The sequence below is a fragment of the Marmota monax genome, unplaced genomic scaffold, assembly GCF_021218885.2.
Source record: "Marmota monax isolate L192 unplaced genomic scaffold, Marmota_monax_Labrador192_F-V1.1 WCK01_AAM20220418_F8-fsc00319, whole genome shotgun sequence".
Classification (NCBI taxonomy): domain Eukaryota; kingdom Metazoa; phylum Chordata; class Mammalia; order Rodentia; family Sciuridae; genus Marmota; species Marmota monax.
The window spans coordinates 848,011-862,487 of record NW_026692103.1 but is presented as its reverse complement, the minus strand read 5'-3'; the positions used below and the strand labels follow the sequence as shown (position 1 = coordinate 862,487).

The window sequence follows — 14,477 nt, the reverse complement described above, 5'->3', positions numbered from 1 at the left end:
GGGCCTGGGCCAGGGCTCCTACCTGGATTGACAGGAGCGATCCTAGGCCTGGGCCTGGGCTTGGGTGTGGGTCTGCCAGTCTGACTTAGGCCTGGATTCCTGTGTGGGTCTATTTATGATTTTTATTGGCATAATTTTATTATCTTAATGGTCTTATATTTTTGCCGAGTTAGACACCATATTCCTTATAATATCCTATCAGATATTACTAAGCAACTACTCTGCTACAATGTGCCAGTGCCAGTTACTGGGCTAAGTGCCACTGATGTAAAGATGATTAAGTCTCAGTATTTGTTAAAAAGGAACTAATATGTCTAATGGGGGAAAGCAGGCTCAAAAAATAATTATAATACCATGTATTAAATGCAGTGATACAGATATGCCCAGTAATGTGCATATGCAGTAATGAAGTAATGCTATGCAATGGATAGAAGCATGAGTGCAAAGCTGAAGAGAGATGGTGGTAGTATTGGTGACAATATTTCTTAAGCTGAATCTTAAAAGATTTTTAAGAAATAAGTCAAACTTAAAAGGAAATATTTGAAGAATAATCAACATGAGCAAAAACATAGAAATGAAAAAACTAGAACGTGTCAGGCAATAGCGAATTCTAGCATTGCTAGAATAATAAGTATAAGGTTCTTGGAAGAAGTGGGAGAGAAGACTGGAGAAACTGGCCATCACCAGATCATGAAGGCCTAGGCTTTATCTAATATGTAAATGGGAGTCAGAGAAGTGATGTGGTCAGATTTAATTTTCAAGTAGTTCCCTTCATCTTATAGGTAGCTCAGAGTTAAAGAAGTAATTGATTTTCAATTCATTTATTTTGATGGCTGTTTGAAAAACAGATTTAGGAAGGCAAGATGAAAAGAAAAGAGAACAATGAAATTAGTACTAATCCAAGTCTGAGATAGTGAGGACCACCAAAGCAATGCTAGGAAGAAACAAAATAAAACACAGTAATGAGAAATACAGGGAGAGGGAGATGATAAGGATTATTCTGAGCTCCCTAGTTTGTGTACCTGGGTAGAGATGATATCATTATTAAATAAAATTTTAGGCAACTTTATGCCAATAAACTTGAAAAAAGATAAAAACTATAAGAAAAACTGATGTGAGAAAAAAAAGAAAATTTAAATAGTTTTATAGTACTAAATATAAGGAAATAGTAGTTTAAAATAATTAAGACATTTGCATTCATTGCATGAAGACAACATTGAGTCTCGATTATTTTAATAACGAATCCTAATAATATTCAAAGAACAAGTAATCCCAATATCTCACAATCCACTTCAGAGGAATGTATTAATATAAAGGTACTCTTTATCAGTTTTTATTTCTCTATATTACTTAGTCAAAAATATTTAGTTATCTAATGATTATCTCTAATGACTTCTCATACAAATGAGTCATAAATTAGAAATTATTAGGATAAATCTGGAGGGTAAATAAAAAGTATAAGACGTGAGTTCTGCCATTTAGAAAAATGTGTTCTACTATAAAGAAAAATAATATATAACTGCAAGTAACAATGTTAGTTATTGACAGAAGGTCTTATAAGACTAGAGGAAGCAGTCTGTTTAGATTTCCAGAGAAGGCAGAGATAACTGGAGTGCTTCATGATTATTCTTGAACCTCTGTCCGTGGTGAAAAGAATGGTGATAAAAAGTGTGACTGTAGAATCAAAAATCAAATTTGGACCAGCAGCTCGAGAGGCTGAGGCAGGAGGATCTCAAGTTCAAAGCCAGCCTCAGCAAAAGTAAGGTGCTAAGCAACTCAGTGAGACCCTGTCTCTAAATAAAATACAAAAGAGGGCTGGGGATGTAACTCAGTGGTCAGGTGTCCCTGAGTTCAATCCCCAGTATCAAAAACAAACAAACAAACAAACAAACAAAACACAACAAAAAAAGTTGGAGTTGGAGAAATGAAATGGGCATCATGGAAGAGAGAGCATTGCTTTGGTAGTGAAAAAAAAAAGGATGGAAACAATTAAGAAAGAAAAGAATAGAGATATTAAGGGTGGATCTTGAACAATATTTATATTTGGATGGGCTCAACCAATGTTATGAAGCTAACTTAATTCTTTAAAAAAATTTTTTTTTGTAGTTGTAGATGGACAGCATGCCTTTATTTTATTTATTTTTTTATGTGGTGCTGAGGAACCCAGTACTTCACTTGTGCCAGGGAAGCACTTTGCCACTGAGTTACAGCCCCAGCCCGAGGCTAGCCTAATTCTTGATACTAAAACCTAACAATGGTAGAAAAAGAAAAGAAAATTTGAAGTTAATCTCACTCATGGATAACCTCCCAGAGTGTTTTTTTTTTTTTTGTATCTGCTGCAAACTGCTAATTAGTAAGTTGAAGACAATTTAGATGTAGTCCTAGAACCATGTAATTTACTAGGATATTCTATTTAAAAATTATATTAGAAAATTCAAAAGAGAAATACGAAATGGCAGTTTTCTTAGCTTGGTTACTTCCCCAAATTTCAAGTTTTCTTTGTGCCAAAGCTTGTCATAAGAATGTATTAATATAAGATTCCTGAATCATAAGCAAAGAAACAACATTTTTCCCCCTTTTAGAGGGTGAAAAGAAAAGTGGGGATGTTTTTGCTGACAAGAAGCCTGAAGGGGCTCCTAAACTTATCCAAGGACTGATATGTGGTTTGCACAGATTCCAGTTTCACAAACAACTCCAGTTGCACAAACAACTCCAGTTTCAGTTCTTTAGCCATTTAATCTTAATCTTTTCTTTCAGTTTTCACAAAACTCAGTACTATTCCAGTGAAGAATAAACTTTTTCTGAACCACTTTTGTTGACAGATGATGTTTGGGAATTTACAGAAATACGTGTACAGAACTTTTTCTATCTACTTCTTATCAAGTAATAGCTTGATAAGTAAATCAAGGAGATATAAATTGCATTTTGTTTACCTTTATTTCTCTCTTCAGCATCAATAAAAAGACAGACAACATCTAACAATCTGTCTATAATATCAAAAGTAGATTTTTTAAAATATTAAGTTTGTATATTTAAAAAGAAAAAAGCAAAGACACAAAAAGATTATTACAAAATATGATATGTCAAGAACTATGTAATGTTTTGAACAACTAATAATAATAAAAAAAGATTATTACAAAAATAAACTCACCAATGATGCCGCTATCTCTGCTTTCAAGGGTGGAGGTTGGACTAGTAACAGCCCCATAGCTACAATCCTTAGCAGTAGCATTTGTACTGATTGGTGGGAGGGTAGAGCAGGGGCTACTGGCTGGTGGAGAGGCAGTGCTGCTTGTCAGTGTGGAACAGGGACTTATCCGCTGGGTGATTGCTGAGGTCTGAAAAATTAAAATCAAGAAGTAAAGATAAACTGACTAGTTAAGTACATTTTGGAAAAAATAATACCTTAATGAGAAAAGAATAAAGAATCTACACATGGCTTTTACATCCATCAGGCTTTGCCTTTGCTTTCCAGCAAAGAAACTACAGTTTCTATAATTAAGGTGAATCTTCATGAATTTAACATGAGCAGAGACTTGTGGCCCATTTTTCCTGCTTAGGAAATAACAGTGATAAGTAAATATTCAGTATCAGAATATAGAAATTTCTTATTATGTACAAGTTTTCCTTGCTATTTATAAACAATAAAACTTTCAGAAGGCTTAGAACTTTGTTAATAATTTTCTTTGTAAAGAAAAAGAAAGAATACCTCTGAAGGCGAGGAGAAATAAAAATAAAGTTTTTAATGCGAATTTATGTCTTTTGATATATAGGCAGCCACATGAAACAGTAATTGAGCACAAGGAAAAATGCCTTATTCTAAAAGTATATCTTATAAAATATGTCAAACAATGTTGATTTAATACAAAACTAACTATCTGTAGAAATGGACTGCAGAGATCAGTTTGTGTCCTTAATTAATAATTTTTAAACCTGAAATTACCTCCTTTTTGATGAAGGAATGGGCAATTAACAAAAAGAATGATGATAATATATTCAGGTCTTCATAATTTAATAACAATTCACTTTTCTTCAGTTCCTTCTACCCAAATAAAGTACTGAAATTGTAAATGAAAATATATTTTTATGAAAAATAAATTTGATTCTTTTCAAAATGGTAAGTTTCAGTGACGAAGTTACTTGAAGAAGCACTAATGCTAAAGTAAACATGCTTATATATTAATTTAAAAGAAGTCTTTCAAATTCTTCACACAGTCTGTATTCATATTCTTTGCTAAAACTGAGGATTTACATTTAATGATTTAATTGAAGAACATGTTGCTTATTAGCTATAAGAATATTATAGGCTTTTCAATGATAATGTCCATATGCAATCCCTTGTATTTAATTATCCAGGTTTTGATTTTCATTTAAATACTACCACCAGGTCATAAAAGATACATTTGACTCAACTAAGCACAAATGACATTCTCATTATCCTACAACTACATAAAACCTTTGAATCATATCAATAACATTAAGAGCTGAGTTTTCTTAATAACATAAGTGCTTAATATATGCACATTTCCTCTACTATATAATCTCTTTCCAGAGGACAGAGGAATTTCAATTTCTTTCTTATCTCCTCTATTCATATAAAAGGGGGTTGGTCTACTAGAGCAAGATTTTTAACTAGGCATGCAAAAAACAAATGTGGGATGCAAAAAACAAATGCATAAGCTCTAATAAAACTGACAGATACTGATCCCCATCCCAGTCTTACTGAATTAGAATCCTCCAATCAGAAATTCATTGGGCAATTTCTAACCTTTCCACACCCAGTTTAAGATATACATGGGCTGGGCGTGATGGTGCATGCCTATAATTCCAGTGATTGGGGAAGCTGAGGCAGAAGGATACCAAGTTCCAGGCCAGGCTCAGCAACTTAGCAAGACTCTGTCTCAAAATAAAATTAAAAAAGGGCTGGGGACTTGGCTCAGTGGTAAAGCCCCCTGGGTTCAGTCCAAACAAACAAACAAAAAACAAAAATGTGTTGATAAAATTAACTGTGTTCTAATCTTTTACATTAGATATATCTATAATCATTCCATATTGAAAAGGTTTTATTTTGGTATGAATCTATTACTTTTTTGGAATTTTTAAAAAATAGAATGTCTTTATTTTATTTATTTTCTTTCTTTTTGTGGTGCTGGGAATTGAACCCAGGGCCTTGTGCATGTGAGGCAAGTACTCTACCAACTGAGCTATATCCCCAGCCTTCTATTACTTTTTATAAAGACATGTACTCTACCTATTTTTGTTCTTAGACAAGATTCTCTGTTCTTTGTGAAAGGAAACTGCATTATACACATAACATTGCCAATTCATACATCAGATACTACGGAGGTTAAACCCAAACTATTTTTACTACAAGTTATTGTATCATAGACTATATATTTTAAAAGCTTTACCAGTAAAAGCAAACCTTAAAGATCAAGCTGTTTGTAAAACAGAAGATATGTTCATGTCTTATGAATTAAAAAGAAGGCCTCATTTATTTAAGGCTAGTTAATGAGATATAGAAAGACAACATTATCAGTTCTCCATGCTATAGGCTAAAGTGAACATCTAATTAAGTTACTTTCTACTTCTACAATCTTTCAGTGGTTTCTTATTGTCCTTAACATACTTCAGAGGGATCAAATGAAAACTCCCAGTTGGGATTTCTTAGAGTTTCTACAAAAACACAAGCTAAGAACCTAAGATGGAATTCCTGGGTCCATCCAGAGATTCCATCTTACCCAGCTCAGAATGGTTATTTAAAAAACAAAACAAAACAAAACAAAAAACCTAAAACAAAAAATAACAAATGCTGATAAGGAAATGGAGAATGAGGAAACCTTATACTCTGTTGGTGAGAATGTAAATTCATACATTAGATACTACGGAAAACAGTAGGGAGGTTCCTCCAATAACTAAAAATAGTTCTACTCATGTGATCCAGCTATTATACCCAGACTCCTGGGTATAAACTTGAAGGAAATGAAATCAGCATATACAACAGATAACTGTATACCCATTTATTGCAATATCACAATAGCCAAGATGTGAAATCAGCCTAGGTGTCCATCATCAGATGAATGAATTTTAAAAAGGGGGCATATATACAATGGAGTTTTATTTAGCCATGAAGAATGAAATTATGTCATCTACAGGAAAATGAATAAAACTACAGGTTATCATGTTAATGAAATTAGCTTCATACAGAAAGTGAAGTATCACATATGTGGAAATAAATAAGAGCTTGAAAAAGAAGAGGGATCATTAGGGAAGGATAAAGGACTGGAGGCAGGGAAAAGGGAAAGGAATAGAGCAAAGAGTAGAGAGGGTGGATATGATCAAAGGATGTATATACATATATGGTAATGTCACAGTGAAACCCATTAATTTGTACAACTAATAGGACTCAATAATTATAATAATAAAAAGAAACTGCTAAGAGAAGAAAATAAAGTGGTCAGTCAAATATCACATTCAATACATTTTTTTTTTGTTTGCAGAAACATGATATATGCTAACTTACTTGTGTAACAGTCATCACTAGTGTTATTCTGTAGACATCATCAATACAGGATCTTTCTAAATACGGCAGTCTATTTTGTTAGTATGCTATTTTGCTCAGAAGAAAGCCACCAAGTAAACATGACCTCCTAGTTCTTAATAATCTTGCTAAGAATAGAAATTTCTGTGATCAATTTAGCGGCTCTCTTTTGTGGTTCCAAGTCAGTTTCAGGGTATATTATATTCTAAGAAATTATCATTTAGTTTTATTATTAACATTTACATTTACATAATGCTTAGAAATTTAAAAATACTTTTATATATTATTTCTTTTATTCCTTATCAACCTGTTATGATAGGTACAATGAATATTATTTCCTGCATTCAAGAAATGAGCAAATGAAAATCATCAAAAACATGAAAACAATGAAGTGTCCTCCTATAAATTATAGTTTTGCATATATTTATATGCTAATTGTATTACATATATTTTATACTGTTTCCAAATGGCATTTTATAGCTTACAAAATATTTTTGTGTTTATGATTTAACCTGATTCTCACAATTGTCCTGTCAGGTTTTGTGATTTCATGTTATGCTGGAACAGTCTGGTGTTGCTATAAATAACACAGGTGGTAAAAGCATAATGCCTGGTTATGAACATCCTTATATCACTTTATGGCAGAGTGTTTCCACTTTCTTATCTAAAAACTGAAATTTGAATGGATCCTACCACATTAGACTGTAAGGAAACTTAAACAGAATAGCGCAAGTAAAGTGATTAATATGATTGGTACAGAGTAAGAATTTAATAAATTTCAGTTATTATTATCTATAAAAAATCTCAAGCCCAGAGAGGTTAAGAGACATGTCCAAATTTATAAGATGGTTGGTGATACTGTTAGTATTAGAACAATTTTCTACTCCGGTTTCAATGGCTTTTTTGTTATACCATATTGCCTTGATTATATTAAATCAATGGTACTATTTTCATTTATTTTAAGATTATTCCATTCAGTAAATCTACAAGTAAGGCACACTCCATAGACTTGTGGCTTTATTCAGAATCACTGTGACATACTATGACATAAAGAATCTCAAAAGCAATAAGCATAAATTTTATTACCAGAAGATATATAGTTTTATAGAAAGAAGAGAGTCCTTGGCAAAGACCCAGGCTATCTGATATAAGACTTACTTCATGTTACTTGGTCATTATTAGAATATGTCACATTTTAATATTAATATCAAGAAATGGAAAGTAAAATAGATGTTTTATTTATGCCAATACTTTAAAACCCTCAACATATATCATTCCAATTTTTTCCCTAGAAAGCATCTCATACTAACATGGTTACTATATAAATTGATTTTAAAAAAAAGATACCAGGGTGCTGGGGTTATAGTTCAGTGGTAGAGTGCTCAAGTACTTTCTTTGCTATATTTAAAATGAAAACAATGGAAATATCCAAAAGAAAAAAATATGAAATAATTTTTTAATTGCTGATGTTTTAAAACTAAGACGAATATTTAGACCACTAATTTTTAGGTTTTCTACTGCTGTAATAGATGTATTCAAAACCAATATTTATTTTTGAGCAAATATTTTAAAATGTTCTAATTTTTTTGACTCAAAGGCTATTTAGAAGGATATTAATTAACATCTAAGCATTTGGAGATTGTCCATGTTTTCTTTTAGCTATCATTTCATAAGTTATCATTCTATAATTAGTTCTACTGTGTTCTGAACTGAAATCTTTTTATATTTGTCAAGAATTGCTCTATGACTCAGTATACTATCCATTTGGTAAATAATCCATGTGTACTTGTATATTCTATAATTTCCAGGTTCAGTATTTAGAGGTTAATTCTGTTGGCTGGATTGCTTATTGGTTTGTTTATTTATTCATTCATTCAATACATGAATCAAAATCTGAAAGTGTCTTTTTTGGGGTTTTAAACCTGAGAATGAAACTAAAGATGTCTCATAAACTGAAAATTAAGTTATATTACAGGTCTCAAAAGACATTCAACAATTGGGATTATTCCTCTCAAAACAAACAAACACACACATACCATTTTTTTTCTTGTGTAATAAATTGAGTTACACCATGTTTCACAGTTAATAGCAAGCAGCTTACCTGACTTTCATCCTGTACCTCCATGCTGTATTGGTCACCTGACTGAACTTCTGTGACTTTCTCTCCAAGAAGGAAACCTAGACGAGTCATGAGTGTGTTTGCTGCCTCATCTACAGATGGAGGGGGACCAAGTTCCTGTTCAGCATCACCTATAATGAAAAAGTATTGAAATTGTGAATCTTTCAAAATGACATGGTCTAGTTCTGCAACTATTTGTACATTTAGTTCAATCACTTTCTTTAGTTTCACATTCTAAATCCTAAATTATGAGGTTCCAACTTATAAACTGCTTTCCACTTTTAAAGATTATAATTTATCTATAATCTACTTAGATTATCCTCAATTTATCTATTAGAAACACTTGGATTTGAAAAAATGTTTTTGTAACTTCCTTAATATAAAAAATTTCCATTTCTTTGACAGTTAGCATTTCAATATGGTCCAAGTCTTGGGATCTAGTTCCCAGGCACAATCACTACTTTGGTCAGATTCTTTTATCTTTTTTTTTACCATGAAATAACTTCAAGCTTTTAAGTTTTAAGATTACTACAAAGTACATATTTTTCTTAGCCATGTGGAAGTTACAGACATGATGTCCTATCACCTCCCAATGGTATATATTTCCCATAAACAAGGACATTCTTTTATAACCTAAAATACTAGCACAGAAATCAGAAAAATAATATTTCACATTATTATGACTTCATCAGTAGACCCCATCTAAGTTTGACATTACTTACTTAGTAATGTCCTTTATTGTAGAAGGATCCAATTTGGGCTTATATAATTTATTTAGTTATCAATTCTCTTTAACCTCTTTTAATCCGGAGCAGTTCTTTATTCTTAACTTTCATAACCTTGACACTTTTGAGGATTATAGGCCAGTTATTTTGCACAATAATTTTCAATTAAAATTCACCTCCTGATTTTATTCCAATTAAGCATTCTTGATAGAATTCTCATAAACGTGCTGCTGTGTTAATTTTGATCACTTGGCTATGACTGTGTCTGCCAGATTTTTCCATTCACATTATTTTTCCCTTTGTAATAAATAAGTAGTTTGCTGGGGGCTCGGGCAGGGGTGAGAGAAATTATGTAAATGGGTGTCCAATTCCTCAACATATTTTATGGTGAAATATACATAATAAAATTTGCCCTTTTAACATTTTTGTTACAATCTATTGACATTAAGTACTTTCACAATATTGTACAAATATTGCCACTATCCATTTTCAAAATTACTCATCATACCCAAAAGAAACTCTACCTATTAAAAAATAACTTTCCATTTCCTTCTTTCACCAGCTCCTAGTGATTGCCATTTTACTTTCTACCTCCACAAATTTGCATTTCCTAAGTAAGTGGAATCATCATACAATATTTGTCTTTGGTGTCTGGCTTATCTTACTTAGCATAATGCTTTCAAAGTTCATCATTTTATAATGTACATCAGAATTTAATTCCTTTTAAGGCTAAATAATAATCCATTGTATGTAGTACATTCCACATTTAGTTTATCTATTCATTTTTTTGAACACCTAAAACTATTTCTAGCTTTTACGTATTGTGAATAATGATAACATGAAAGCTTGTACAAAAGTATCTTCTGTCTGGGTGTGGTGGCTCATGCCTGTAATCCCAATTACTCAGGAGGCTGAGGAAGAAAGATCTAAAGTTTGAGGCCATCCTGGGCAACTGTCTCAAACTAAAAAGCTGGGGATGTAGCTCAATGGTAGAGTGCCCTTGGTTCAAACTCCAGTACCAAAACAATAAAAAAAAGCTGTCAGAATTCCTCCTCAACAAAGTTTGCTCAGTATTTTTAGCATCCATTGGTGTTTCTTGGCTTGCCAAATAGTGATTCCTCTTCTCCTTATTATTATGTTTTGCAGTAATGGGAATTGAACCCTGGGGCACTCTCCCACTGAGCCATATTGCAAGCCTTCCCCCACTCCCCTAAATTGCTGAGGCTGGCCTTGAACTTGGGATCTTACCTTGGCCTCCCAAGCCAAGTGACTGCTGTTACAAGTGTTTGCCGCTGTGCCAGCAAAATATATTATTATTATTATTATTATTATTATTACCACCTTGTTTATCTATCTACATCAGAATAAACTCATGAGTTTCTATTTTATTCACTGGGTTATAATCTGTTACTATCAGTATTTATATAGTAAGCTCAATTTTTTTCTACATTTGGATAGGGTAAGCCTCTTTAACTTGGCTTCTGTTACCATTTAAAATATTCTTATCATTTTCTGATCATTTCTTTGTTTCTGGCATAAGATGCTTCAGAGGCTTACCTTGTACCTTCCCTGCCTCAGCCACGGAAAAAGTCATTTTTTTAAGAATCTCTGGTTCTCCTTAGGGAGAAAGGTATTCAGAATATCAAGAGCTGTGTACTAGGTATGCTCATTTTTATTGAGATATCATTTCCTCCAGTCCTCACTGGACTGTTAGGCAGTATTTGTATACCCTTATGTGTGCAAATGTATGTATACATACACATGTATTATATCCATTTTGATTTGTAAACACACACACACACACACACACACACACACCCCTCTAATTCCAATTCAATACCAGGGGGTTAATTCTAGAAGTTTTTTTTTTTTTCACCCAAAGTTGTAATTTTCTTGTACAAAAGTGAGAAACTTAATCTGTTCGCCCTATGTGTAACATATTTCACTGCTGCCCACTGCCAAACCGCACATGCCTCCAGAAATTCTCATCCTGGTTGGGATTCTACTCCAGGCCACAGAGGCCTCAGTCACCACACCCCTTGCAATCCAGTTCATTTTGTTTTTTTTCTAAATTGAGATATGATTCACATCCCATAAACTTTGCCCCCTTAAAGTATATACTTCAGTGGCTTTCAGTTTATTCATAGGTTATGCAACTATTACCATGATCTAATTGTAGAATACTTTCATCATGTAAAAAAATTTACTATTTATATTCATTTTTTGTCCCCAAATTGATCCCCCAAATTCCTGATCTCTCGCATTAATTTTAGCCCTTTGCTTACAGACGGCTACATTCTTTCCATCCAATTAGCTTTTTAGGTTCTCCTTCTAGATAGACTTTTTAAAAAGAGTCATCAACTGTTAAGAATCACTCTTTTTCAAAGTTTTTCACTGAGAGATGCAGAACAGAGTCAGTATGAAGTTTTTTCCCCTGGTACCACTCACTCTCTAAAGATAAATTTATTTACAAAAAATGATTTACAAAAATCACATAACAATGAGCCAGGGAACTAAAAATGATCTATTATAAATTTGATGTGGGAAAATTTACATAAAATGCGAATGGGTTTACATTAACTTAATTGATTATCAACATTTTCTCAGGTTTTAAGTTCAGATGCATTTAATCCCATCTTGCAACAATTCACTGTAGCACAGATCCTACAGGACATTATAAAAATCCTTTTGCACAGCAAGTATTAGCTATATGTTAGCCTAGTATCAGTGATACCAAAACACAACAGATTATTATTTAGGAAATTCAGTATTACATATTTAAACCACTCCAAATGTCAAGAAAGCAAGATTTATTGTCATTATTCAGTTTAACCTTTATCTTAACTTTTCTACTAAAGTCATACACTGAGGGTCAGAGGGAGGGTACATGTGTATTTTTGTATACTAGCACTGAACTCAAATGTTACATCTATGGAAAATCTATATAGAACTCACTGAATTTATGTCAGAGGCTCTATTTTCTCTCTTCTACTTCCCCTCCAAGAGGCAACATAGATAGACATCTCAGACACAAAGCAGATAACAGAATAGGCAGTTATGTTTATGTTATAAATATTTAACTTCAAATAGTATTTTCCCCAAAAATGATTCACAATTTCTTATTAATTGAAAAAATGAAAAGATAAAACTGCTTTCTTCAAATTCATGAATAAGCATTTCTTTCATCCGATCATTAAACTTATCTTTCCTAATTTTTCTCAACATAAATTCCAGACTTCTAGATAGTCTAGGGTTCCATTTCACTCCCTCTGAAAAAGTTATTCTGATAGTTACCAAATATTTAATATGTACAGGTTAACATTAGGTGTTGTCAGAACTCATACAACATGGGAGATAGTCATTAACAGTAAAGTTTATAATCTTCATGGAAGGTAAGATGGTTTATTATTATGTGATTTATTTACTTAGCAATACTTATATAATACTTTATACAATTCAGTAGTCTAAACACTTTGTAAATTAGTCATTGCCTGGGACTAAGGTCAGATAGGGAGTAACTATTAATAGGCATAGGATTGGGGGAGAAGGATGATAAAAATTATAGCAATAATTGCACAACTCTGAATATACTAATAATCACTGAAGTATATACTTTAAAGGTGAATTTTATGGCAAATGAATTACATCAATAAAGCTTTTATTAATATGAAAAACAACAGTATAGATAAAATCTATAAAACCATGACCAAACTTCCCCCAAGGTAACATCTTAATTATAGAGAGTTACTGAAACTGACAATAGCAGAATACTATAATTAATTAGACTATAAATCTTATTCAGATTTTGCCAGGTTTTGTATAAGTTTATTTGTTGTTGGTGTTTTTTTTTCTTTTTCTGTATGCTTTGTTTGTATATCTATGAAATTAAATCACTTGTATAGATTCATATATCTACACTGCATCAAGATACAGAGCAGTTCAGTCACCATCAGGGAACTCCCTTGTGTTATCCCTTAGTCAAAACCAACTCCCCCTTCTTTAACCTCTGGAAACCATTAGTATATTCCATATCTATATAATTTTGTTATTTTTAGAATGTAATATAGATGGAATTGTATAAACTTTGAGATTGGCTTTTTAAACATTCAGCATAATTTGGATTCATCCAAATGGCTCCTGTTTCAGTAGTTCAAATTCCTTTTCATTTCTGAGTAATACACAGCATATATACCACATTTAATTCCATCATTTATACTCTGAAGAACAACTGGGTTTTTTCTAGTTTCTGGTAACTGCTTTCAGTAACTGCTGTGAATACTTGCACGTAGTTTTGTATGAACATAACCTTCCATTTCTCTAGGATAAATACTGAGGAATGCAATTGCTGGGTCAGGTTCTTGCTGGGTGGATGGTAAACATACGTTCAATTTTCTCAGTTTTCCAAACTGTTTTCCAGAGTGGCTGTACCATTTACATTCCTACCAGCAATGTATGAATGGTCCAGGTAGCCATTCTTAAATGCATGTAATAATGAATTAATGTGTTTTTAAATTTCCCAAATGGCTAATGATGCTGAACATCTTTTCATGTACTTGCTGGTCTCTGTGTGTCCTCTTCAGTGAATCAACTATCTTTTAAAAAATATTTTGTTTTGCTTTGTTTTTGTACCAGTGATTTAATCCAGGGCACTCAACCACTGAGCCACATATCCCATGCACCGTTTTTAAATTTTTTTCTTTTGAGACAGGCTCTAATTTGCTGAGGCTAGGATCATGAATTCATGATCCTCTTGCCTCATCCTCCAAAATTGCTAGGATTACAGGCTTGTGCCCCTGCTCCAGCAAAAGATAAAATATTTTCATTCTTATCTATGTAGTTGTGATTTCCCATATTTCGTATTCCACTGTATACATGCAAATTTCCATCTGGCATCAATTTTCTTTTGCATCAAGAAATATCTTCAATACTTCTTATCTTATAGTACTTCTATGAATGTTTGAAATTTGGGGGGAAAACACTGTACAAGGAAGTTTCTTTTAAACAACTCAGTGGTTCTCAATCAGGGACAAGTTTACTCCCTAGGGAACATGTGGTTCACCAAGTCAGCTGGTGATAAATTCTTCCTGTGACT

The 14,477-nt window shown here is 32.6% G+C and overlaps 1 protein-coding gene across 8 annotated transcripts in view; it reads right to left on the bottom strand.

Annotated features, from left to right (window-relative positions):
* Tanc2 (tetratricopeptide repeat, ankyrin repeat and coiled-coil containing 2) overlaps positions 1-14,477 on the bottom strand; it is a 467,438-nt gene that overhangs the window by 225,386 nt on the left and 227,575 nt on the right. For all 8 annotated transcript variants that reach the window (XM_046460981.2, XM_046460989.2, XM_058584913.1 and 5 more), the window contains 2 exons: positions 8,643-8,791; positions 3,152-3,338 (listed from right to left, as the gene is read on the bottom strand). In XM_046460981.2, coding sequence (XP_046316937.1) covers positions 3,152-3,338; positions 8,643-8,791 — 336 coding nt within the window. The remainder of the gene's footprint in view (positions 1-3,151; positions 3,339-8,642; positions 8,792-14,477) is intronic.